The 27,729-nt window shown below is 31.2% G+C and overlaps 3 protein-coding genes across 3 annotated transcripts; 2 read left to right on the forward strand and 1 right to left on the reverse strand.

Moving 5' to 3' along the window:
- Positions 1-404: 404 nt before the first annotated feature.
- Positions 405-752, forward strand: TRIADDRAFT_53192 (uncharacterized protein; the record flags this gene model as incomplete). The annotated part of the gene is made up of 1 exon (XM_002109265.1): positions 405-752. The coding sequence occupies one exon, from the start codon at positions 405-407 to the stop codon at positions 750-752; it is 348 nt and encodes a 115-aa protein (XP_002109301.1).
- An 11,079-nt stretch (positions 753-11,831) lies between these two features.
- Positions 11,832-15,345, reverse strand: TRIADDRAFT_53193 (uncharacterized protein; the record flags this gene model as incomplete). Its single annotated transcript, XM_002109833.1, has 12 exons — positions 11,832-12,111; positions 12,223-12,336; positions 12,414-12,583; positions 12,671-12,783; positions 12,864-13,003; positions 13,116-13,237; positions 13,458-13,570; positions 13,675-13,784; positions 13,983-14,120; positions 14,277-14,356; positions 14,703-14,705; positions 15,214-15,345. 12 exons carry the CDS (start codon positions 15,343-15,345, stop codon positions 11,832-11,834), a joined length of 1,515 nt encoding a protein of 504 aa, XP_002109869.1.
- A 1,486-nt stretch (positions 15,346-16,831) lies between these two features.
- On the forward strand, positions 16,832-20,472 carry TRIADDRAFT_53194 (uncharacterized protein; the record flags this gene model as incomplete). Its single annotated transcript, XM_002109266.1, has 8 exons — positions 16,832-16,945; positions 17,515-17,594; positions 18,249-18,442; positions 18,619-18,850; positions 19,031-19,161; positions 19,313-19,434; positions 19,638-19,807; positions 20,190-20,472. The coding sequence occupies 8 exons, from the start codon at positions 16,832-16,834 to the stop codon at positions 20,470-20,472; spliced, it is 1,326 nt and encodes a 441-aa protein (XP_002109302.1).
- Between the last annotated feature and the right edge of the window lie 7,257 nt (positions 20,473-27,729).

Consider the following 27,729-nt stretch of genomic DNA (forward strand, 5'->3'; position numbering starts at 1 on the left):
CTCTGAAATTAGTTCTCAACTTAGTTTACAATATCACACCGTACTATCTGAAGAAAATTTAAATATCATGTTCAATTTACATATAGTATAAACTACCCATTATTGTTGTGCAACGTTACTCTGTTTAAAACTCTAATTGTGATGGGCATATTATACCGATCTTCTATCGATTTCTTTGCCATAGGTTTTCATTTCTAATGAAAAAATTCTGACCTGTTTTGTAATCGATATTTATTTCTCGTTTAAAATCTATCTTTATAGAAAGATTCACAGAATCTCTATAGCATCAACGATTTTTTATCTTTTCATCGTTTCCTATCTTTAAATTTTTAGTCTCTAATTTTCAGATCGGAAATATTTATTCTTGCAGGTATCGCCAAGATTAAATTATCAAATCTAAAAGTATGAAAATCTTGAAAGAAATTGTCATTTTGGCTCTAATTGCTAATATCGGCTGCATGGGTGTTCCTCAAAATCGGTATGGCGAGATGTCTGATACAGATATATCAGACCCTCAAACGAATGAAAGTGTAATATTCACTAATGAAATTGTAAACGCGATAGAGGATTACTTGTCTCGATTGGAAAAGGAAGACACAGCCGTTTATAAAGTGCGCGATTCCGTTTCATTGCGTCATAATAGCTTTGCTGATAAACTAGCGAAATTGCAAGTGCTACTGGAGTTAAATAGGATTACACCAATATTCAAATTTGCCCATAACCAAAGTAGAAAAAAAATGCAAAAATCCTAATTAATTACCGTATATAACAGTAGCCGATTGGTAGATGATTCTAATAACTAAATGTAAGTTGATCACTCTAGTATTTATCCTTTTATCGATTAATATCTGAGTTTCAGATATTTCATGCAGCGTAGAAGCTTAAATTTAGCATTATTGAGTCTAAAAAATCGATTTATCAAAATGAGTAAAATTCTCGGTTCTTGAAAAAATATTTTATTTAAATTGTAAAATGTATACCTTTCCAGCGGCTAAGAGGCTTTTTGAACATAAAAATAGGATTGATGTGTCTCAGAATAAAATGTTTACACTTCTTAGGCGATAATTGCTGCCTTTCTTATTTTAAAAATATGCTGCAAATATAATCAGATACACAATTTAAATTTTACTAGATTTATATGTGGATGCCAATATTCTCTCATCTTTATTCAATTACGCATTTTCAACAATTAATTTTAATACGAAGTAGACAATTATCTTAACTCACACATTGCATTATATGGTATTCTGTCGATAGTATTCTCTTTCAATTACAGTGACAGAAAGAAATGATTCCATCGTATGCACTTAAATCGTAGAATGATAATTATTAACTAGATAACGTCTTATAAGAATGTTCGAGCTGCAATTCTGATTAATTACCGTATTTCAATAATGTAATATCTACAATCATGCAGTTTAATTTAATGTTCATTATGAAGTTGTTTAGTATTCACTGATATTTAGCACTAATATCTATATTCTCACCCTAATTACACAGCAATCATATAAACTTATTTCCTATGCTACTCGTAAATGTGTGGTAGTACTAATTAGAATTTTGAATAATGTTTTATATCAATGTGATCACATACCGCGTAAATATATGAATAGTTTTGGTTGAACTAAATAAATAAAGATTTAAATTAGTTTTTTACAGTAGTCCACGGGCTAGTTTAATGTGTGATAACAAGGATATTATAGTAAATGAAGTAGCAATCAAATATAATCAATTAGTATAAACGGGTTTTGTAACTTATTTATATGCTTTAACATTAGTCAATGACTATAGATTGAAACACATAAAATACTATAGTCATGAAATATTTAATTTTGAAATATGTCTCAACGGCAGTACATAATAAATAATCTTATAAAATGCATTTAAACTTCAGTTTTTAGCACTATTAGATTATACAGATCATGAGTGGATCAGAGTCTAACATCGATCGTATTTACGGAATAGAGCTCCTTATGCCTACGCTAAAGCTGCGATATCTTTCCTTAAATTAAAGCATTTAGTCCAAGTGTCATAAAATCGAACTATCCTTGCTATCTGAAGAGCATGTAGGTAGCTGCAGAATGCGATTTTAATGCAATACTTAACATTTCTTAATTCTCAGATGGAGATTTTGAATAACTACCAGTATCTATTCAAAATACCTTCACCCCTAGAAGAATCAAATCGATCTAATAGCTCAGGATATTTTATGCCATCTAAATACTTGTATATCTAATTATTGGAGCAGAATATCGATTTTAAGATTATTTAAGTACCTTTAGCTATTGTTATTGAAAAGACGTCGAATATTACGTCATTTATAAATCAGTATATATTAACGGTGATAATAACTGACCAGTTCTAGGAATTTTTATAGCTTATTTATAATACTCTCAAACTAACGGAATATTAAAAGGCCAAATAATGCAAGTGGTATTCAGCAATCAATGAGAACTTATTATTCAATCAGCCTATTTTAAGGTAATCAATTCCACGAATTTTAATAATGAATAGACTGACATTCTACTATATTCATCATTCATATATATGAATAATAATTCATACGATATTTTTACTTGCTTATTGGTTAGTCTACATAATTTACTTAAATAATTTATAGTTTATTATCACGAATACTGTACCTGTTGAGGTGAATAAATACGAAAGTTTGTCGACTAGACCTAATTCCTTCAATGTGTATACGTAATGCACTCATCTTTAGCTCAAATACTGTAGCTTAAATCAGATTGGCAATACTTTTCTATTTTGAAATACTTACACTTAATCGTCCTCTTTATAGTGCAATTTGAGTCTATTAATCGTTGCTAGTAATCAGGATATAATTGCAACAGAAAATAGATATTAAACGTAAGAAATGTCAGGTAGAACTAATTTGGTTCCAATAGTTTCAGAAATCATAATTTTCATGTAAAGGTTTTTTTCTACTAGAGTTTGGTATTCTGCGAGATGTATCTATCAGCGATAAATAAGAAGGGAGCCAGGTCCATAAATTCTACTGTTTTTGCCATTCCAAAATTATCCATGAGAATTCTTAGATAACTAAATAACATAATCTTTAAATTCCTATACAACAGATATTTATAAATAAGTAAACTGAATTAATACAGCATACATTCCTGTTACGCCCCATAAATATCTGACAAGAAACATCAAAAATATTTTCAAAATAATTTGTAAGTTTTAATCTAGAGTACTTGTGATGTTTAATCTAACTTTATTACAATCTATAATTTTTTGTTTACTAGATAAATATTTCATAAAAGCAATTAATAGTACAAGCGATCAGATGTTGTATTAACGATTTAATCGCTATTATTACTTCAAGGAATAATGGCAATAATAATGATTAATAATTCTTTTTAGTTCTATTGATCATTTAATAGCTATCGCTATGAACTCCTACTGTCAGCGACGGAGAATGATAATTACCGGTATTAAATAATCATACCTTATACATATCTTAATTGTTTAAGTAAATTTGATAATATGCAGCCTTATCTCAAGAATAAAAGAATAATTGATACAATTATTAGTTATGGATTCCTTACAAATTAACATGCTTTTTTGTTATCCTACTCAAATAATTGTCAATGGGATAACTTTAATAAGTTACCTTCAGCATAATAAACTTTATTGAATTAAATTTTAAGGTTATCAAAATTTAGTTTACGTTTAAATCAGTCAATGACTTACTATAATTTCGATAAACTTCGATGACATCAAAGATACTATCAAGGAACGTAACTTAAAAGGCACGAATTCTTGTAAAAGGATATTTCAATCCAAATTATCAATAGAACTATCATTTATAGACGAATAAGTGCCGTTTATTAAAGTTACTGACCACGATGGCGGTTGAGATATTGTCAAGACACTCGAAACGTTGAGGTCCGCCGAAAACTATTGCTTTTACTGTAATTATTATATATAAGGCCGTTCAATTTAAAACAGTTGCTGAAAAGTAGAAATTTACAATTAAAAATTAATATAAAACGATAGATTAACTATATGAAGATCTAATGAAATTAAAATCAACATGTATCGTCAAAGTTCGCCGAAATTATCATCACTTCATTAACCCGTAAACATATCCAATTATGTTGCCACTACTGTGCATAGTGTCAATTTTACGATTCTATGAAATTTTTTATATCAATAGAATTTAATAAAACTCAGTATAAATACACAATATAGCCTTTCATGTTTTTCACTTCAAACTGATGGTCATAATTTATTGACATCTTTATAACTTACAACCATGTGCTTGGTACAAATCAGCATAAATTTTATTTGATAATTGGTATGCTTTTGTCTATACTGAACAATTAATAGCCATGAAACCAATCATTTGATAAAATTCGAGTGGTTTCAAAATTGCTTATCAAAATAGATGATTATTTCGTTTATTAAGCTAGCGCCATCGCTAACTTTGAAGTAATATCTTATCACAACTAATAAACTATTTGTTTGTCTTAAACGCAAATATATATCAATATAGAACACGGACTATAAAAAATCTTAATGTACGGTAGATAACTACTAGGCATAAAATTTGGAAATCTTTTAATCTCTCAAGGGGGCTAGTGTTCCATTCTCATAGATAGTCTGATGGCCCCTTAATATTATCTATCGACAGTTTAATATGTGTTGCTATATCATATGCTAAGAAAATGTAAGTTTGCAGAAAATGAAGCGATTTAAGACATGAATGGGACTTTGGATCAAATCTATCGTACCTAATGTTATATCGAATTATAATAAAATTAGTAGCTATTATCTGCGACTATTAATAATAAATATGGCCTCGTTATACGATTGATCATGGATAAATCATGAGCAAGTATTATGTTACTTCATATTAACGTCGCATAATTACGTATTCAAAGAAGATTTCATTATCAATATTAATCTATCTTCTCTAAAAACAATTTATCCTTATATAGCCGGATTTCATAAAGTGCATGAACCGTAACGAAATAAATCAAGCTGTTTCAGGGCTTTATGATCGTATCCTAGACTGAATTAATTCATTGACGATAATATTTATTGTACAGAAGATTGCTAAATACAGCATATTTTATTTAATTGGATTCTAAGTGTATCAATAAAGTGGCATTATGGCACTATTTGACTGTGCATAGAAATCTAGCGTTGATAATTATGCACTATACGTTGAATAACACCTTTAGTATTATTCTCTTAAAATATCGAATATTTCTGATTGACAATAAAACGGGCATTTTTAATATGTATTAATTACGTTTTCTTGACCTTACTAATCATGTGTCTATATAAATGCCTAATTTCCTAAAAGTGGGCTACAATTATAATCTAGAATTAAAGTTTAACAAAGCTGTTCCTTTATTTCATGATCTTATTTAGCGTTTAAGATAATTCAGCTTTTTCATCATGCTGGCACTAAACTATGAATGATTAAGGCACTAATTCATATGTCTAATTAGATTGAACTTACATTATCAAATTCACTTTACTCCCAAGTATGCACTAAGAATTACATCTTCAAGCTGATATTGATTAAATATCTTATCATTATTTACAGATGATGATTATAAATATCAGTTTTATTTGTGTAAACAATATTTTATAAATGTGTGCGCTCAGCATATATAGAAATTGATCTTATAAAGAGATTAAACGTAATAAATGCTTTAATTTAATTTAACTATTACTAACATGTATTTTTAAAACAATTGTAGTCAACTATGAATGTGAATATAATACCACCTATTCATTAATGCTAATTTCCTGTAACATTGAACATAGAAGAACTTTATTGAGCTTATTTTATTGAACCTAAATTTAGGATATTATTACCAAGTTTAAAATGCGATATTAGCCACCCTATCTCATCAGATATAGCTATGTTTTTTTCTTTGAAGTAATATTATAGGCTGGTATGCCATATACAGATTTAAATTAAGCCAGCTGAATCAACAGTGAATACAATAATAATACCCTTTTACAGTGTTATTTCATTACTTTATCGAATTTAGTCTTTATCGAAAGTCTGTGGGTAAAAAGGAAAGAAATAAACGAAGTGGGAATAACAACGATAGCGACGGTCCTTGACTATAATTTGTCTTCCATCCTTTATTGCAATAGTTTAAAGTGTAATAGACACGTCGTTATTTACCTATGTAAGTTCTCGTAAATTAAAAAGTTAGCAAATTTCATACAACCAATATTTATATAGCCACTACAGTATCTAAAAATGGTGAAGTCCTTTATTAGCGATTTCAAATAGTAATATCAACAATTTCTAAAGATCGATATTTATTTAAACTGAAACAAATGGAGTTGCATTAGAAATTCAATAAGAATATTTTAGCATTGATATAACCTTTATTAAAATATAGAAATCAGATAAAAATAGCCTATATCCGCCTTTTCTTAATGATGCGCATACTTAATTTATATGCATAAACAATAAACGAAATAATAATAATAATCTTCAATGGTTAAGGTATTGAATATTTTATTACTGTTCGTCTATTAATTCCGCTACACCTTGAATAATGTAAATAAACTATTTATGTAATTTTAATGCTAGCCAGTATAAATTTTCGGAATCTCGATAAATTTAGATTCATATCGTGATAGCGATTTGTTAACAAGAGCGGTGAAGTGGTAAGGATAAATCTCCAATATAATTATATTACTGTTTGTTCTAGGTTATAGAAAGTTGTAAGTTAGAAACCTAAATTTATAAAAATTGATCTACGTACCTAATAGCATAATCTAGAGTTTCATTCTGTGCATATTATTCAATCAATATATAAAAATTACCCTGTCGTATTAACCTTTATCTATTCGTTGAAAGAGGTATAACTATCGAGTTTCAGATTATTTCATTTTTGTTATTGTAATTGACTTGTCTAGCCAAAATATTGTGCAGCTAAATGCATTAATTTGCATATTCATTTATTATAGATTTTATTGGGTACCAAGCTAGCGTAATTTGTTCACATTGCTTTTACTGAATAATTACGTTTTGATACTATTAGACACTTAGATAAGATTTTTTCTCTATTGCGATAAATATACGTATAATACTACGGTATTATTGGCTTGATCCAATTCCTCTTGTCACGAACTTTTTGATCTCTGTCGCTAAGATTAAATCGATCTGAACATATTAAGTGAAGGAAAATAATTAATCTTTTCTATTCCATCATACCATCATAGAATCACGAACATTAATTGAATTTGCCATGGCTTTTGGACACTACTTTCTGATTGTTTTATTATGCTTTATCGTCGTGCAAAGTTCTCCAGTTAAAAAGTAAGCAAATATATGCGCTAATATTACGTAATCATCATTCATCTTAATATTTAGAGTCTTCTGCTATAAGATTTTGGGCATTAAAGTATATTAAAATCGTTATAGCGATTTTATATTAAAAGTATAACATAGATGTTTTCAAGTAATGATGTATACCGTAGCACAGTATTATTTTGATCATGTTTTAACTGAGAATAAATCTATCATGATGCTCGATCTATCAAGTCTTAAAGTAATATTACAGATAAATAAATGTTAAAGTCACAACAATTTTGCTTTAATGAATTTTCTGGGGTGCCTGAAAATATTAGAGAAGATAACATGCTCTTGGATAGGTTAGTGTTCTCATTCAGAAAATTACATTACGATGATGCATTCGATATAGCAGAATTCCGTTAAAAAATAAACTATGTATTTTCTTAACTTAAATCTTTGCTGTCCGACGCTCATAATTACAGCTCAGTAAATTTTTATGGCACGTTGAATAATTTAATGTTGATTTAAACTAAATAGTTATAATACATTTTGAGAGTGCGGTTTCTAATATTGACTTTTACTCTTATCTTTTACGTCAGATACATGGACAATTCAGCAAAGAGGTAAGACACATGCTTATCTTTAAGTTTGCTTTTGCTTCAATCTATACACCATATATACATTAGGTAAAAGTTAGTCTAAAGCAAAAAGGTCATTTATGTCGATGATTCTTCATTTAAAGTATTGCTATCTTACTGCTATTCCTTTACCATAAACCAGCTTATAATTTAGTATTAGTCCTAGTCTATGACTAACTCTATTTCGAATAACATTACTATAAGGGCAAAATAGTACCTTAACACCAATATCCATATAGGGATTAGTACCAAGTTTTAGCTTTCAAATATAATAATATACGAGTACAAGAACTTCAGAGCTAAAACTAAATACTTCTCATAATTCTAATATTCTATGTATTAATTACTAATATTTAATTTAAAAATATTCATATTTTCTAGCGAAGAATTTCGGTAAGCATAGCGCTATTATATCACAATGTAATCATAATCACATTGCAATACAAGTTACGCTGACTGCAAACTAATTCTATCCCCCGAAAAGCTATGCTAGACGCAGTGGATTTCCTTGGAAGAGGTAAGAGTATGAATTTAAAACTTGTAGGTGATAATATCTATTTCTTAGAAGAGGCTAATATCTAAAAGCATACCTAGTAACGTTCGCGGTTTATGCGAATATGTAGTTGATTAGTGCGAATAAATACAGTATCTATTGCTCTGAAGTCATAAATTAGCTCCGTATCTCTAAAGGGTATGGCTTTATTTTCTTGCTTAAAGTATGCATTGCCATATTTACCCTGATAAAGAATGATTAAAATGATTTTCTTGAGTATCTTTTTAGATAATTACTAAATACTCGATAATAATTTCTAAATATCGATAATTTTAGGGACCAAAATCCAACAGAGGGGTGAGAATAAGACTAAATCAGCATGAGATAATCATGGCTATAGAACTAATAAAAGCTACTATTTATCATTAAATATTCCCACTACAAGATAATTGCAATTAACATAAAATATTTGTTATACCTTATTTAAAAAATACCGTAAAAATTTAGGCCGCCATTTCTTTGGAAAAGGTGAATGATATATGTAGAAGATATTATCGACGATTTCTATTATTTTATGAACCTAGAGTTACTGATTACACCATTTACAGTGTGTTTCACTACCCTTCCGATATAAAATATACCGATATACTTACTGTTCCTTGATTAAAAAAATTGTCCAATATTTAACACCAGCTTACTATTTTACTGCACTTCATTTATTTTCATAATAGGTCAGAAGACCGTGCTCTAGATTATAAAGAAGCAAAAATCATGGAAAACTTGAAACAGAAGTATAACAAGGCTGAACTTGATGCGTTCATCGAAGGTTTAACGATGCGAAAAACTTTAAAAACTTATCTAAAAGCTAACATGTTCAAAGCCTTTAAGAAAGCATCTTTACAGCATTAATATCCGTGAAAGCTGAAGTTCTACAGAGAATTGGCAGGTTAGGATAAATATATAAATGATCAATGTTCACTTCTAATATTATAAACTACTAACCTCCAGAATGGTATACGTATATAACTTCTTAAAACGGTGCCATAATGATTACGTTTATGTTCACTAGGTGCAGTATGTTCTAATATACGATCTGGAAAGCAGAAAGACTTAAATTTGAGACCAGTGATATTCTAGGATTAAGATATCAAATTTACTGCAATTGCAGCAATAGTGAAACTCTAGCAATAATAATTCACGTAATAAATATGCATATATTCGTGCACAATTCTCTAGTCTATAGTGTCAATTAAGTACCAATATTATAATACAGCAATATTTGAGTTTACGTGTATACCTGAAGTAAAGAATTTGCAGCACTAATGTTTAAAAAATTACGATAGTTATTGCTATAATCGTAATTGTGGTCTATTTCAATCTGAATAAATCTGCATAGAACCATTGAAAGAATGATATGCCAGGAATAGAGCTGTAAATGTTGTAACAGTAGGAAAATAAAATAAAGCTTATAGATCCGAAACTTCATATCCTTTCGCATCCTTCATAAATATTCTACCATGCTTGCTCAATTCTCAGACAATATATTTGAATGTGTACCTTACCTGAATGCAACTACGAGTGATGTGTTGTAATAATACATAAAACTGCCTCAGTTTAATAGTTACTTAACGAAAGATGTCTCCAATTCTATAGACTATTTCATGATAGCCATGATGTTGAGATCTATTCTTGCTCTTTAGTTTTCGAATTTAGAAACACGAAAATTACGTTTTACTGTATGCAATGAAATAATTAGCTTACTCTTTGCAAATTAATTTTACCTAGCCGCTTCAGATTGATCACGAAGCACTATAAAGCTAATCCGATAGCAGATGCTCAAGAATGCGTTATCGTGTCTTATACCCTATTACTTTGTATAAACCTTTACTGCTAACTCAAAACATATAGCGATATCTGCTTCACTAAATAAAAGTTATTTCTTTTTACTATTAATGATTTTTTAGAATTTAATATATTTCTATTTTATAAAAACCCTCAAATAAACAATCATGAATGGATATTATTATATTCCGTCCTCCATTTTACTTACTAATATGATACAAGTACGAAAGAATTGCAATCTTTCTACTTTGAACTACCCCATGTGTTTGAATATATCACAAATTTAAGCACGTGTCGTAGTTACTAGCATGAAGATTACTCATCAAATGCTACTGTACATTTCATATTTTAATATGAAATGTATCAGCGAAATTCTAAAAGTTACGAAACCAAGCACAGAGGGTATACCAACGTGGAAGAAATTATCGATATGCGTGTTTATTTGATAAAACTTATCTACGGATTATAATCGACTATCCATATACGTAGTTCAATGTTTATCGAGTGATCATACTTACCGAATAAACCATTATCGGGAAACTGTTCAAAATTTAAGTGTATTTCGGACCAGTAACAAGGAAGTTACTCTATTACAATTACATTGCGACCAAAGTAGACTATTTCGACAAACAAAATAACCGTTGAATTGTTCATGCTTTTTGATATCGAAAATGCCACTACTTTTCTATTATTTGGCCAATATAATAAATAAATATATACAATAGCAAAAAATTTCGCAATAAGTAATTTTCGTGTACGTTCTTAGAAACATTCCACAGTAGTAGCCTTTATTTAGAGTTCATGCTGGATTACAATTTTTATATCTTCAACAAATGATGCTGATATATACCACAAGCAATAAGTAATGAAATATTAAGAGTACTATAATCCTAGCGCTATTGATATTCATTACATAGAAGCTTCTTTTAAATAATGATCGTTGCATAGTCAATATCATAACAATAAGTAAGTATCATTATTACCTATTTCGAAATTAGTCCAGGCATACACATTAATATAATCTAGTTAGTAGCGATAATAATGGAAATCTACGCCTTGCCTGCATGCGTAAAAGCGACTCTCATATTATTACATCGGATCTTCATCAATATACCAGAGTAATGGTTACAAGTGATGTTATTTTCAAATTGTTAGAACTTAGGTGAAAACTGCGACAATAGTGATACTGCCAGGCCGTTTATTAAAATACATCTTTTGGTCCTGTGTATTTGTAGCAGTTTTTAGGTATTATAAAACTAGGTCATGTTCTAGTATCTTCCTAATGTGTTTATAGAAGGCATTGCTAAGATTATCCGTTCTAATGATTTGTTTATTGAATTTCTTATTAAAATAGTGCTGTCGTAATTTGGAAAATGCCTTTATATGTTTATCTAACGCCTGGGATAGCAATTTATATGAGTGAGCTTGGCTCATGCACTTTATCGGACTAACACTGTGATAAAGATCACAGTTAATTCATTCGGACCAGATCAAGATTAGGTTCCCGTTATAGTAATCTCCATAAGAAAATACGGATAGTTTATCAAAATAATATCATTTAGATAAGTATTGGTTCCACTTTTAATTGGATTAATGGGTTGGGCAGAATGAACATACCACATCGACGTGGTTCAATGCACTGATTTGCGGAAGGTAAACTAAATTTGAAATTAAATAATAACTTAGCCAAAGTAATCTTCATTTCGGTCATAGCAAATCTTTTGCCCATACAGGTACGTGAACCGATAGAAAAAGATAAAACCCCATGATCTCGAACGTCTTCACGTTTAAATCGTTCCGGATTAAACTCATTACCATTTGGAAATGCATCATCGCACCTATAGTTTAGTTATTAATGCACAAAAATAATAAAAAATTACCAATTTAGCAATTAAGTTCAAGATTTGTAGAAAATATTGCGTATTGCAATAAGTACGTGGTACTAGTACCTCTGGCAAACAGCTAAGGCAATATATATAAGGGTTCCAGCAGGAATTTTATAATTTTGTATGACATCATCTTTCTTAGCGACACGTCGCAGAACGTCAACTGGAGGATACAGTCTTATGTATATAGATAGGAAGTTTTAACTGCAAGTATTATTAATATGATAAGTGCTATAAGTACTATGAGAGCAAACCTAAGCGTTTCCATGATAATAAATTCAATATATTTCAGTTGGTCTAAATCAGAATTAGCTAGATCACGATCTTGTTGTAGTACATTCTGAATCTCTGTTCGTGCTTTATCCTGAATTTTAGGATGTTTCGCTAATAAATATAGCGTCCATGACAATGCAGCTGTAGCAGTCTAAATTAAAGAAAAGTGCATGTAGATCTAAGCATTTGATATTAGATGAATCAACCAATTTATTAAACATAAATGTCGATTGATTACCTCACGTCCTGCCATCATAAATGTTAAAATATTGTCACGTAGCTGCTTATCCGTAAATGCCGGTTTACCAGTCTCATCTTTAATGTCCATTAGAATATCCAACAGATCGACATCTGAAATTAATTACATAATCATTAGACAATACGGTGCAAAATGGATTATCTCGACACTTGCGTATAAAAAATAACCGAACCGGATGTTGATCTCTGTCTTGAATTTCTCTTTAATGCTATCGTAGAATCGATCGCTTTACGCACAACACTTAATCCTGCTTCAATTTCACGGTTGCATGCCAGAGGAAGATACTGAAAATATGGTATAAACTGTACCAAGCTAAAATAGAAATATATTGGTAGGCTTTTAAGTCTTTTTTACGAATAATGTTAACAAAGCAATTGCAGGCTCATTTATCTTAATTAATGATGAATATAAGGCTCATTCATACCCGAATAACTGTCCGGTAACAGCACGATTGAAAACTGCGCTAATATTCTTAGCATCTATATTACACCCAGATAAAGCCTCAAACTCATATCCAAAGGTACAACGACCCATAATATCAAGAGTCTAAAATTAAAACCGCTCAATAAGACTAAAGATCTTCTGATTCCAATTAACTGGGTTGGCACTATCGATAAGTGCTATGTATACTACTGTAGAAATACTAGTAGCTTCAATATGTTCATTTAGTACTTTTGCCATGCTATCGTTATGAATTGAATTAGTTTCCTTGAAGATTTATTTTAGTACAACAATTTCAAGGAATTATGAATATTATACAACATACCAATTGTTTAAAATATTTTTGGACACAGATAATACCATCATTGCTCTGTGAAAGATTATGTCGCCATAGTTGACATAAGGAAGTTACATACATATTGAACACAGTAGTCATGACTATAAATGAAAAGGAAATGAAGTCAATTTATAATACGTCTATAGCAAATTAATGGACAATTTATCAATATTGTATCAACTTAGTAAAAGTAAAATAACAATACCAGTGATGCTATCTGCATTGAAAGCAGCCGGTGCAATCATTCCTCTATATTTTGCATGATCCCTTCCAGTAGAAGCCATCACACCATCTCCAATAAGGCGTTGATTGACCCTAGTAAAGACACAAATGCACAAATAATCCTATATATTAGACGATATAAGTATGGGCCCTCTATCTAACAGCATTTAAGGGCTAATTTTTTTATTCTTTTTTTTATGCTTTCAGAATTTAAGATTTAGTAATTATCGAAGTTAATAGAAACATAAAGATATGTTTTCTTGGTATATACTGTATTGATTTTTCACTTACTGAAAGGCTTTCTGTTTTTCATAGTTCTTGTGATTAACGATTAAAACATGATTTATAGCCTTGGGGCAACTGATCATGACAATATCTTCGTTGAATACGTTATGAAAGTGTACAAATTTGCCGTATTTCTCAGTCCATCTAAAAAGTCATATTAAATCGATCATTTCTGAATAATGTAGAGTAGGGGTACTATTTTAATGTCGTATTAGTTTATTTAAAATCCTATTTGTTACTAAAAGCAAGCATTGTAAAAACAATCATTACAGAATCCTGTATCGCTATAGCTACTCTTACTTGATTTCGATTTCCATTGGCCTTGATGAGTATAAATCATAAAGATTGCCAATGACGGGACGAAAAGCTGGCCCAGGCATCTAGATAATTACGATAATATGCATACCTAATAATGCTTACGATAATTTTTACTCTTTTGCACGGCAGAATTATGGGCTAAGAAGTAACGTCACAACTGCTATAAAAGTTGTTCATTTATTACATCAATTTCGATGATGCAATGTCAGTTTGCTTTGTTAGCATCCTCAAGTAATAATAACAAGCATCTAAGTATACAATTATAAATTTGTGAATAAGAGAAAAATTAAAATAAACAGAAGTATCGGATTCACTATTGATAGCGCAAAACCATTGGACGTTTGATAAACTTCTTAATTGCAATACTGTATTCACTTTTAGGATTGCTCGCATCTACGCGTAACTTACATCCTACAGAAGAAAGGGCATCATCTCTGATCAATTGCTATAGCAATCCACTAGTATACAGTATGATAGCGCTTCGCTAGACCATGGACTATCCATCTACAGTACGGGTCTGGAAAACGATTGACGATGACGTTGTAGCCCACTTTGTTATCCACTACTCGTTGAAAATTGTATATTCCTTATGGTATAATGGCATTTTTTCTGTGTGATATGATGACAAGTTAGGCTTACTTTTACAGTCCATAAGTAGTAATACGATATTGATGTCGATTAGGATACCTGTATGATCATGGTTTATGATATGATGATACTATACTGGTGTAGTAACCTGTTGCAGGAATAACGCTACGTTAGCAACAACATGGACGCCATCGTCATCCTATCAGCTAGAGTAGTTTTTGTATCACACTCTCTCTCTCATGGACTGATTTACTATTCGTTATGGAGGATTGATCATGCCATAGTTTGATCGATTGGGTACAAATCAGTAGATTGATAATATCGATCCTACCTGTTTTAATGGCGAAAAGTACGGCTTAATGAAACATTTATATGCAACATAGACCGCATAAGTTGCCAATGATACCTTGAATCCAACCTTGATGACATACGTAAACGACGATGAGTTGTCATTTAGCGTCATTTCGCAGAAACGATCATAACAAGATGTGTAATAGAACAACTTAATTTTATAGCTAGTGCGTTGCGATCGATGATGAAGTTGAAGGCACTAATCTTGTAATTTAGCTATTGCTTGGCGTATTTGCCACTCAACGCCTTACAGTACAGGACTTGAGAATTCTATTGATTATTTATTTTATTTTTAGAAGTCTGATGCCGTAAATAAACTGTTTCTCGATGTCTGCACAGCAGTCTACAGTAGTACTGTACAGTACAGTCTGTACTGTACAGTACTGTACTGTACTGAACGTTACCGTCCTAAGCCTGTTACAGTACTGTACCTGTACAGTGTATAGTACTGTAGTGGGAGGCCGAGTATCATCCATTGTACTGAAGTACTGTACTGTACTGTACAGTACAGTACGACGAAGTGATAGTGAGTTTATTGATACTTGATACTCGGATAGGGTATCGGTATTGGGCCAATAGATATACCGTCGTCTTTCAGACCATCCGCCTCAATATCAGGCCAAAACACAAACTACTGTATCAGGCCAAGAATGGATACAACCCTTCCAAAAACACAGTTGTCGCTTGACAAGAGTACTATGACAGTCGGTTCCATCCAGCAGAGTACTGCAATAGCGAAAATCCTGCATAATTAATTCATGAATCCTAGTTCTGCCAGTAGCGTATCAAGAGCGCTTCGATGTCGTCATCATGGACTTCGACCCCAGTACAGTACGGTACAGTATTTGTACTGTAAATTACAATCAAGTACTGTACTGTACACTGTACTGTACAGTACTGTACAGTACAGTACCATACCGTACGATACACAGTACTGTACAGTATGCACTGAGCACCGACGTACTGTACAGTACAGTACAGTACTGTACTGTTCTGTTGTGAAAGTGAAGAATTTGCCTGAGACACCGACTACTGTACAGTGTACAGTACCATACCGTACGATACACAGTACTTGTACAGTGTACAGTACAGTATGCACTGAGCACCGACGTGTACTGTACAGTACAGTACAGTACTGTTCTGTTGTGACAGTGAAGAATCTGCCTGAGCCACCGACTATGTACTGTACACTGTACTGTACACTGTACAGTACAGTAGGATTATTATGAGACTAGAGTCACTAGACACAACACAGCTGATTTCAGATTTGAGATTTCAGACGCCAGCCGGTACAGTACAGTCCAGCACTGTACAGTGCACAGTGTACAGTACTTTACTGTCCTGGAATGTACTGTACACTGTATAGCAGGATTATTATCAGGCAGACACAACACAGCTGATAGGAGATTTCAGACGCCAGTCGCTTTTCCTGGCTGATTTCTGTTAGAATCATCCCTTGTTGTACTGTATATATGTCACTATATATATATATAGTGCAGTATATATAGATGCTATACAATCAGAGGATATTATTATTATCCGAGTAACAGGCGTATATCCACCTTATCCAGTTGATTAACATCATTTTCCGTGCTATCATGGTATTCCATCACATCGATATCAAGGCATGTGTCTTAGCCATATTGATCGCAGCCATCAGTTGGATTATTCATATTGTTGTTATCAAGAGACTGACATCACCGTTGCGCAAGGTTAGTATACCGCAGTCAGCGGACTACGAAATGCAAATGATAATAATAGCTATCCAACGTGATGGCACGATAGGCGATTTCGCAATGGATCCGAACTAACACTAACTTTGGCAAATAACCATTCATTTGATAATTGAACAATAAACCAAATCAGTTTGTAGTCATTCGCTTCCATACACGTAAAATCCACTCGCATATCGATCATCTTACAGTATATACTTTATGTCCTACATGGAGTATAGTTACATGTTATAATATTGAGACTGCTAACAAGTAAACTATTTACGCGTGAGAAATCTATTGTATTCTTCTACACTACTCTTACATACTATAGTATGCGAGCATAGGTAGTTCATGAATTAGTAATATACAATTAAATAGAGATATAGAGTATAAAATGCCATTCATAGATAAACGATAATAATTGCAATTGGTACATTAAATACTTTATTACCGATGCTCTTCCAAATGAACAGTTACATGTCTACGATGTTTTAGGACTGTGTTATGGATGTTGGCGTAACTTGCACTTAATGAACGCGTTACTTCTTGACCGTCTAATAATTTAGATTCCTGGCCCACGAACTTGGTCGTTGTTAGGCAATACGCTGCAATTAATGCAAGAAAGCGCTGGCGATTCTCATCTTAGGTTGGATAAAAAGAATCATTGTCTAATAGCATCAAACACTACGATTAATGTTGAATGAAATAACAAATTTGCTGTATTAGTCAAATCTCATATGCTTAACATAATATAAATACTAGTCATTCATTGCTCTAGTGATCATATATTCTGTAAATGCAAATATAAAAATATACCATACAAGTCTAAAAGAGATGATAATGCCGTTGTTGATAATACTGCTATACCAGTTAACAGTCATAGCAGCTATTAGTAGTAATCGTTTCCCTGTCGTTATTTGACTTAGATGGTCACTACAGTATGGAAAAATCTTTCGATTTGAACTACCGTTTACTAGCGAACGGGTAGCAATATTGGATGCTGATCTCATAAAGCAAGTACTGGTCACAAGATGCTCGAAATATCGAAAACCCGAACGTTTCTCTATGTTCGTAAAATACAAATTAATCATTAATCTCAGATGATGATACTACCTACTATACCTGTATACTTTGAATTTTAGATAACTTCGTAGCTGGTTATATGATAATTAAATTACTGTATCGTACACGATTCGCTGTTGAAATTGATCACTATAGCAAGAGACGACAGAATTCAATGATATAAGATACAAATACTATCTCCGAATTTTATTGCATCTTTGTCGTATAATTCATGCAGGTTTTTGGGGCCAATTATCGGGAATGGATTGTTTCTGTTAGAAGGGCCAACACATGCTCACTATAGAAAAATAATCAATCCTGCATTTAAATATTCAAAGATTAAAGGTGACGTACAAGTCGGTGTTGCAATTAAAATTATTGACTTTGTGTACACAAAACCTTTATACGCTAGCAATCACTTCTGGTTCAGTGGTAGATTAACTATGTTTTTGATAACCGTCGGATACCATAACATAACCTCTTTCAGCTTTATATTAGCCATTCCGATTATATTTTAATTACAGCGAGAACTTATCAGTTCTATAGCTAGTAAGATTTCTTTATCGACCCTACAATTAAATTCAATCAATCTATCTTATTATGCACAGAGATGATGCCTATGTTTCAACACTTTACGGATATATTAGCTGAAAAATGGCGCAAGGAAATTGATTCAAAAGACCAGGGAAAGGCCGTTATCTGTGTACAAGACAATTTGACTAAACTCACTCTAGATATCATATGCAAAAGCTCTTTTGGTTACGACTGCAATGCATTAACTGACGAGAGCGTCAAAATATCTCAATGTTTCAACACAGTACTGCAAAATCTTGCGGTCAAGTATGTAAACTTTCAAATTTACGCTTGCATTCACTTTGAACATTTCTCCTAATTTACACTTGAATGCTTACACAAGTTAGCGTAACAGTGTTCCGCGTTTACACACGTTTTTATCAGCACTAGATACTGTATTCCAATCTATTAACATTTCATATTAATTTTTAATTTTTATTGCCACAGTTGGAGAAATTTTATTCCAATGTATAAATCATTGCCTACCCCTGATAACCTGAAAATCCGAAGATCTCTTAATTTGGCTCATCAACTTGTTGATAAAGTCATCGAAGAAAAACTGCAAGAAACAGATTCAAGTAATACTACTATTCTTCTATTGTAGCCTTGCTTGAGGTTACAAAATTTATAGTAGCATGGAATTAATATATAAAGGATATATTGAATTAAATATCTATAGTATTAACGGCACCTTGTAGAAAATTTTATAGCTTATTAATATAATTCCAGTTAAAGAAAGCAGCTGCCTTTTGGATAGTATGATATCACTAAAACAAGAGGATAATACTCCAGCTCTAACAAAACAAGAACTGCATGATCAAGTAATGACATTCATGTTAGCTGGACACGAGGTGACGCCATTAAGAACTGATTTTGGTTGTAATGATCACAGTTTATATTCTTTAATATTTTATCATCGATATAATGAATAAGCTATCGATTGATTCCTTTGCGATGTAATGTTATACTTCAATATTACTTATTGCATACTCAAATAGTCGCATTATATCAGAGCAGGTGTAAACTGATATTGATATATATGTGCTTGTTGTAGACTACAAGCGTAGCACTAACATGGGCATTGTATGCCTTGGCTAATAACCCGAAAATTCAAATTAAAGCAAGGCGAGAAATTAAGGATGTACTCAACAACTGCGATGAAATTTCATGTGAAAAACTTGATGAATTGCTATATCTGGGCAACGTCATTAAGGAATCTCTAAGGTAATTATATATTAACAGAAAAATTATCTCAAGCAATATACATGTGTCGTGGCCAATCCGCTAAAGTTGGCCTAGGATCTGCTTAATGTGCTTTATTGCTTAGTGTAATAATATGGTACATTCTCTTGGTAACGTTCTATAGATTATACACTCCAGCGTCTGTAACGTCCAGACAAGCTCTAAGTGATGATTATTTAGGAGTGTATTATATTCCTAAGGGTACACATGTAGTCATCAGATTCCCACACAGGCTAGTAGCTTATTTATAAATTATTAATAATCAAATCAAATGTTGGTTAGCTATAAACTATATATGGACTAAGCCTAATTTAATTAATTTTCCACTTATTAACTTATATCTATAAATATTTAAAATGAATAGACATCCTGATTATTTTGAGGATCCAGAAATGTTTAACCCCGATAGATGGGATACCACGGCCAAAAATGTTAATCCTTATGCTTATCTGCCATTTTTGATTGGATCTAGAACATGTATAGGCTACAAGTTCGCCTTGATGGAAATGAAATTAATACTAGCAAATTTGCTAGCTAAATTTTCCTTTAATATTGTACCGAATTTCGAATTTAAAAGAAGGCAATTTATCACAATGAAACCTGTACCAGATTTGAATCTAATGGTTTCACGAGTGGTTGATAGCTGATTGTTTTTAATCTTAATTACCCTAACTGGAAATTGCTATAACATGTGAAATGTTGTTGTACTCTAGGATAACTGAAATAAAATTTCTTTTGTAAGTCAAACTATTGCAGTAAAACTGTAAATATCTTCATATTAGGTAATTTTAAATCATAGATAAATCTAAATCCAATGTACTTTGTATTAATCCTACGAAACTTAGAAAAAATACTGTTTATCTTTTGTAGTTGAAACTATAATAATGTTGTAGAATTTAAAGCTCATTGCAATAAATTGTTATTTTATCTACAACAGAAGAGAGCTAATGTGTGTAACCCTCTTGATCTCTCAATGTTACCATGCAGCAAACTACAGTATATCGTGTTATAAAGTAAAACTGAAAACCACAGATTATATTCATTCTTTCGAATCAAATAGTAGAATAATTCTAAATGTTTCAAATATCTTTTAATGAACTGTATCAAGTTTAACCTTTAGTAAATGAATTTATGCATGTTAATACCTTTTAGTAATAGCCTAGCTCCATCTTCGGGTATTTCGTTTCTGGTCGAAGAAAATGAACGAAAAATAGTAGATTCGTTCATTCAAGTGGGATGCATAAAAATTTTATATGTACTTAATTATTTTTTAGTGTAATGGAAATTTTTCAGGGCGTTGGTAACACATTTACCGATAAAAGGGCATGAATTCTTGCAATTAAGTTACACTATATCGTATAGGTATTTTGATTAAGCAACGAGTATCTCGTATAGAGACATTGAATTAATTTGTTAAGCTTTTAGTTTAATATATCAAAGCCGGCCTATCTTAGTTTGGAATTTCACTTAAAATCCTTTGAATAACCTGCATATCAGTTTATTAAGGATCTCCGTAGTAGTTCTTTCGATATTTAAAAATCAAACAATTAATGCAAAAAACATTATGATATATTTCTTATTGTGATTCTCAAATTAGTTGTATGCCCATCGGATTAAAGTAAGCATACTGCTGCTGGATTTCTCGTATAAATTAGTTTCTCTCCAAGATAAGCTAAATTCATTAAGTTACTATATAATATGATATTGTCTTTTGCTTATATTCCTGGATTAAAGAATGCTTTTCAGCAAAACGAAATAAAGCTACACAAACTTTATGCCACAATTATTCATGCAATAAATTTTCTGTTTTAAGAGGAATAAGTAATGCAATTATTTTATAAAATCAATATATTAAAGTATTGAGTCATAGCACCTATGTATAGATACAGTAGAACGACTTAAATTGCATCGTTTAATGGACTAGTGAGTATTCTTCATATCTGTAACTAACATCTCAAAATGGCCAAATGGCGGTGCGAAGACATCCCTTCAATATTCCTCCTACAAGTTTTGTTTAAATTCCTATGATTTAAACAGTAAAACAATCAACTACTATAGTATAACATCGCTGCTATGCTGACTTTTAAAGACTTTCTATTGTAATAGTATCTTTATAGATGATAGCAACAGGTTGCGTTTGTAATATTCTATTATAAAATAAAATTACTCTTTAAGACATTCTATTAAAATGGAATGTCTTAAAGAGTAATCCTAGGGGTTATTAGCAAATATGTCACTCCTAAATAATTTTTTACCGCTTAACTCAAATAACCCAATTCTGTTTATAGACATTAAGCTAGAGAGCAATGCAATCAATTGGTCGAACACTAGACACCTCTAATATTTGTTATATTCATGAGCTACCGATACAATTTCATTTACCGAGTTATTGTGAAGATCGGTCGTGCTTAAACTGTAAAATGGTATGATCTATCTGCAATGAACTACTTCAGTAGGAGATACACGATATTAGTCACCGTAAGTTTACGAAGCCGATAAAATGATAGATATGACTAATATTAGTAAAAATAGATCTCAGGACTTCATCTGAAATGGGCGGTGGCATTAGAATTGCAACATACTGTGCCAATACAAAAATATCTCCATGAACGCTATTGTTCACGCTACTAATTGTTGTTGTTATAAATAAAAAGGAACTAAGGCGGCCGCATCATTGTTTTTATTTATGAAAATGGAAAAGTTTCACCGAATTATAACAAAGTGAAAATATCAATCTAAGGATTCGAAGTGGCTAATTCCATAATCATAGTGAAAATCTGATAAGCTGTAAATATAATTAAATGATATCTACTACTTAATCTCTTAATTATAGTTTACAGTTAAACCTTTCTCAATAGAAAGCACGACTTATAATCCTGTGGAGAAGTTGGAATCTAGAAAAGAAAAAATTTACTGACCGGTTGTCGTCAGTGTCAAAACATAATAGATCGATGAAAAAATTATTTTCAAATATATAAATTTATGGTTAAAACGTCATGGCGTACGTCTGCCCGGCGATAATAATATACTTTTAATAGCATTTTGTGGGGTGATATGTGAGTAGTTAGTGCAATTTATTATAGTACCTTGTAAAGGTTAGATTGCTGTGGATAGTAAATTCATTGTTCATATTCGATGGGAGGAAAAAATATAATTTAAGGCGAACTTTACCTTTTATTACGCTTTTATACTAGAAATCCACAGTAACTAACCTTAATTCAGTCAGGATATGATTAGAATCATAACTGCAAAGCCGGTATGTTTGGTATAGTATTTCTTCCTCATCACGACCGAGCCAGTAAGAAGTACTACGTGATACTCACCTTACTGCACGAGACATGGGTCTTGTGACGGAATTTCTGCATTATTCATTTTCGATTTACTTGTACTGGTACTGTTCAAGGTAAAATGCCACAATTCATTTTTCACCTGAAAATATTAGGCTATTTCCAGACTATCAGTTCTTTATATCCATTATCCGTGGCGCTGTCCAATAAAAAATTTCTTTTAAGTTTTATAGGAGATACCTTACAGAATGTACAAGATGCATAGGACAAATAATGTAGTAGTTTATAGCTATTCACCGCGTTGATGATGAATTCTTTGATGATTAATGCTTGAAAAATTATATATCTACGAAAGTAGGCATGGTCCAAGGTGACTTTGAAGTAAAGAAATTTAGATGGAATGCTTTAAAGAAACAAGACTACTACGAAACTTTTATTAAAAACTTACTAACGCTAAAAATTTTTCATCAGGTAAGTAAAAGCCTATAACGGAGCGTTTTTGGCCATCAGGCATAAAAGGCACAGAAAGAATTTGTAAATTAAATTTTAATTCACTATTAATTTGTCATCTAATTAAAGGTCTAGTGAATTATAAGTAGATTTTGTTTTTCCTTTATTGCTGTTTTATTATAGCAAGCAGAGACGCGAGTAACTGTAACAAAAGAAGCAAGTTAACCTCAACCAAATGTACTATTTAGCAATATAAGTGTTTCAATTCATCACGACACTTTTTTGCTGTGAGCAATTTAAGTTTTACTGAAAATGCCATTAAAAATTTCTTTCCATGTAAGTTTCAGTGCCTTAAAATTTCCCTAATACTTCTGATTTCACTTGAAAAATTCGTTATCACCATAACTAGTTCAGAACAAAAAATTATGTATTTAATGCCTCGAATTCATGTGAATTTAATCTAAGTAAATGTTCCGGTAAAATTATCGCTTATTCGATTGTACTATTTACAACACTGCCTTTGTTTACCTTTTTAAAGTAAAAGTAATTAAAATTACCGGTAAATTAATTATATTGTGGCGCCACTGCAACTATAAATTTGGATACTCTTTCACAGTAAATAGTAATAATTGTTTAGAAAACACAGACATATAACTTCCTCGGATTATAAGCTTTACGAGATTTATTAACAATGGCGCATCTATAATATCAATAGCTCTGTATGGTACAAATTAAAAAAATTATCTGAGAACGAAATTAATATCGTCTTAAACTGACAATGATTTCGAAGGAATTAATAATAAAATATAAGGTAACGCAATACTGAATGTATATTATACGTTGTATATCTATATATTTTGTGTGATATTTCTGTACGGCCAAGCGACATGATTGTTTGGCAATTATCATCTTTTATGCTCCCTACCGTGAAACTTATCCGATTCAATCCTGTATTGTTCTTCATTGTCCATCATAGGCTATAAAACTAACATTAAATCGTCATATTCATTAATTTGGGCTCAGCTGTGAAAGTTTAATAGTTGCTATTTCATCAAGTTCGTTTTGACCTGATTAACAGAACCACTACGTCAATTTATCAACATGAAGTACCAAGCTGTTTTCCTATTTGCCATGCTATTCGCATTTGTTAGCTGTGATTTTACACAAGATGCTGACGAAAATTTGGACTTTGATAACGATATTCGTGAGAGATTCGATCAAATGAACGACAACGATGATGATTTTGACAACAGTCAAAAGTCCGTGGAAGCTTCGCTAGAGTAAGCATGTACTTTGCAATTTTATAGTTTTGTAAGATCATTATTTTACATTAGTTGTATATATGTTTAATTAGCAGTATCAATATTGATTTTTTGTTCCGTTTGAAAATCTTAGGGATGATTTCGAAAATGGCAATGATGAAGATGATAAGCACAATGTAATCAGAGTGAAATCGGTACGAGTATTAGTTCTTGTTTAGCTGATTATCACTAAAATGTCTGCGGGGTAGTTAACAATTTAGAATAAGCCTAGATCTAACTTTCTATTTCTTAAATGAAATATTTTATTTTTTACTTTTAATTCTGATAATTTCGATTTCGGAAGGAGTGATTTACGGAAATTAACTCAGGTCTCAATGTATTTGTGAGATTTGATATATTAAAGTCAAATATAGATTAAAACTAATCTTGAAAGAAAAGTTTGTTCAGCTATTTTAATTTATTACATTATCAAATATTCTTGGCTAACAGCAGACCATAATCATGTCTTGATCATGTAACTATTACAATAGACCATTTCTTAATTTATTGTTGGCAGTAAAGTACATTAAGATAGTAATTTCATTACATCAAACTAATATTCGTATAATTTTCAATTTTTCTTTACTAAATTAGATTATTATAGCATGGTACCGTCAATTTAAAATTGTTATCGGCTGTAGTATAGAAATAATTATAATAATTCTGGTATATAGTTACTGTTTACACAAACAAAAGAAAAAATCACAGCCATATTTTCATGAATTGAAGATACTGTAGCTTATGCCATTTTAAATTACTAAAACATCGTAGTTATCGCACTTAAGTTAAAATAATACTCATTCGATAAGTTTGGTTATATTGGCATCTAATAAGATCATTGTTTCATTGTTTTTGTAATAACTTTATTAGCATTATCGTCGCCGGTTTTTTGATGGTAAAAAATCAAATGCGGTAAGTTAGATTGGATTACTTTATAATGTATTATCGGTATATTTAAATGCAATACGAACTCCTGATTAATTATTTAACACGATTTTTAATTTATTTCTTAATGCAATCATTCTTTATAGTAGAGTTGTCATCGATTTTTCGGTAAATAAAAATCGAAAGCAGTAAATACTTGCTCTATGTATAAATTACTGCAATACGTTACTATTAATGATTGTTTAGTTTGTTTATACGCATATATTAAGATCATATTGCTTCCGTGCCGTTTAATGAGGTACTTTATGAATGAATAACTATAATCATTGATTTAGTTATTCCACCCTCATCACGCCTCTGGGAGCCAAAAAGCGAGACCGTTAAAAATGTCACCTATTCCTATAACATAATCAAGAATAGAATAAAATAAAAGTTTAAATAAAATTTGATTACTTTCGATTTACTACTTAAAGCGATTTCATTCCATTACATTTCTGCAATTTTGTTACGGATGTACTTATACTTATAGATAACCCAAAAATTTTAAGAAAACCTATTATATTCTCGAGCTATATTGTTATTATACAGCACTATAAGTAGCCATAGACATATTCAAACTGAATATAACACGTTAAGCTTTTGCTTCGATTGATTATTAAACGTAGCATTTTGTTTCGTTTTTTCATATTGAATATCTCTTTAGTGGGTTTTCCGTCGTCGTTTTTACCGTCGTCGTATTTTCGGCAGCCAAAAGCAGCACTGAAACGTAAGTTACATAAATTTAAAGCTTCAAGATAATTTAATATCACATGTATTAATGGAACTTTAATGTACTTAGTAGTAATTTGTCAGAGTAGAAATCAGTTTGATAAGATCTGGGGTCTATACATAAGGTACAGTAGATATAATGTGTGAGGTTTATCAAGGAATTTTACTTGCATCCAAGATCATCTAGTTTCTCATAACCATTATGAGTTGTAGCTAATGTTCAGAGTTAATACAATACAACATAAAATGTCCATAAATATACTTGTATCATCTAGAAACTATTACTTGATCTGTTTAGTATATTAAACAACCTTTCCGTAAATTGTTCCAAATCCTAATAAATTAAATCTAATCTATATTGTATCGGCCGCAACGTACTAAATACAATCATGATTAATAAGTGCTAATGCTTAGTCTAATGCTAATTTCGGACTCCGATCTCTGCCCTGCATAAATTCTTAGAGTAGCTAAATATTTTAATGTTAACGTTGCCTGATTAATTATTTTTGCATTTAGAGGCCAAATCCCAGTCATCAGGTGCTTGAATATGGAACAAGGAAATTCATTATCGAATCTTTACGATCAAAAATGTTTCCCCAAATCATATATACAGTGTCATAGTAGTTGATTATTGTTATACTTTGTTATTATAGGACATGAAATAATGGACTTACGAGCATTTTGTCCTACTTAGTTGACTATTGATGAGTAGTATAGCTGTTGTGCTCATATATTAAATTCTGCTTTGAAGTTTTAGTCCAACATTTTAATCCATTATAAATTGAATGTATCAATGATCTACCCATTCTCTTTAGTTTCGATTCCATGTTTTGGATAAAAATTACTGCTTGGATGTTTTGTAAAATGCTGTACTGCTATATGTCTTAATAAATATCAACCCGCTATTTTTTTTATCTCAATTTTGGTACTCTTCCTTGATCTTCATTACTGTGAGACTGTTTGAAAATATACCAGTACCAGTCTACTGTCATACAAAAGCATTGCAAACCAGTGGAACTAGGAATTACTGATTGAATTAAACGTTTAACTGCAGTACTATACTATGCTGTGCAGCACTGTGCAATCAAATTATACGCCACTTGTGTTGACAGCTCGGAAATACAGTCGTGTTGTTGCCTTATTGGCTAATCTTCCCTTAATATATTATAGCTAACCTTAGCGTCATCCTTAATACGTACATTAGTACCTATTG

This window comes from Trichoplax adhaerens, genomic scaffold, assembly GCF_000150275.1.
Source record: "Trichoplax adhaerens TRIADscaffold_2 genomic scaffold, whole genome shotgun sequence".
Classification (NCBI taxonomy): domain Eukaryota; kingdom Metazoa; phylum Placozoa; class Uniplacotomia; order Trichoplacea; family Trichoplacidae; genus Trichoplax; species Trichoplax adhaerens.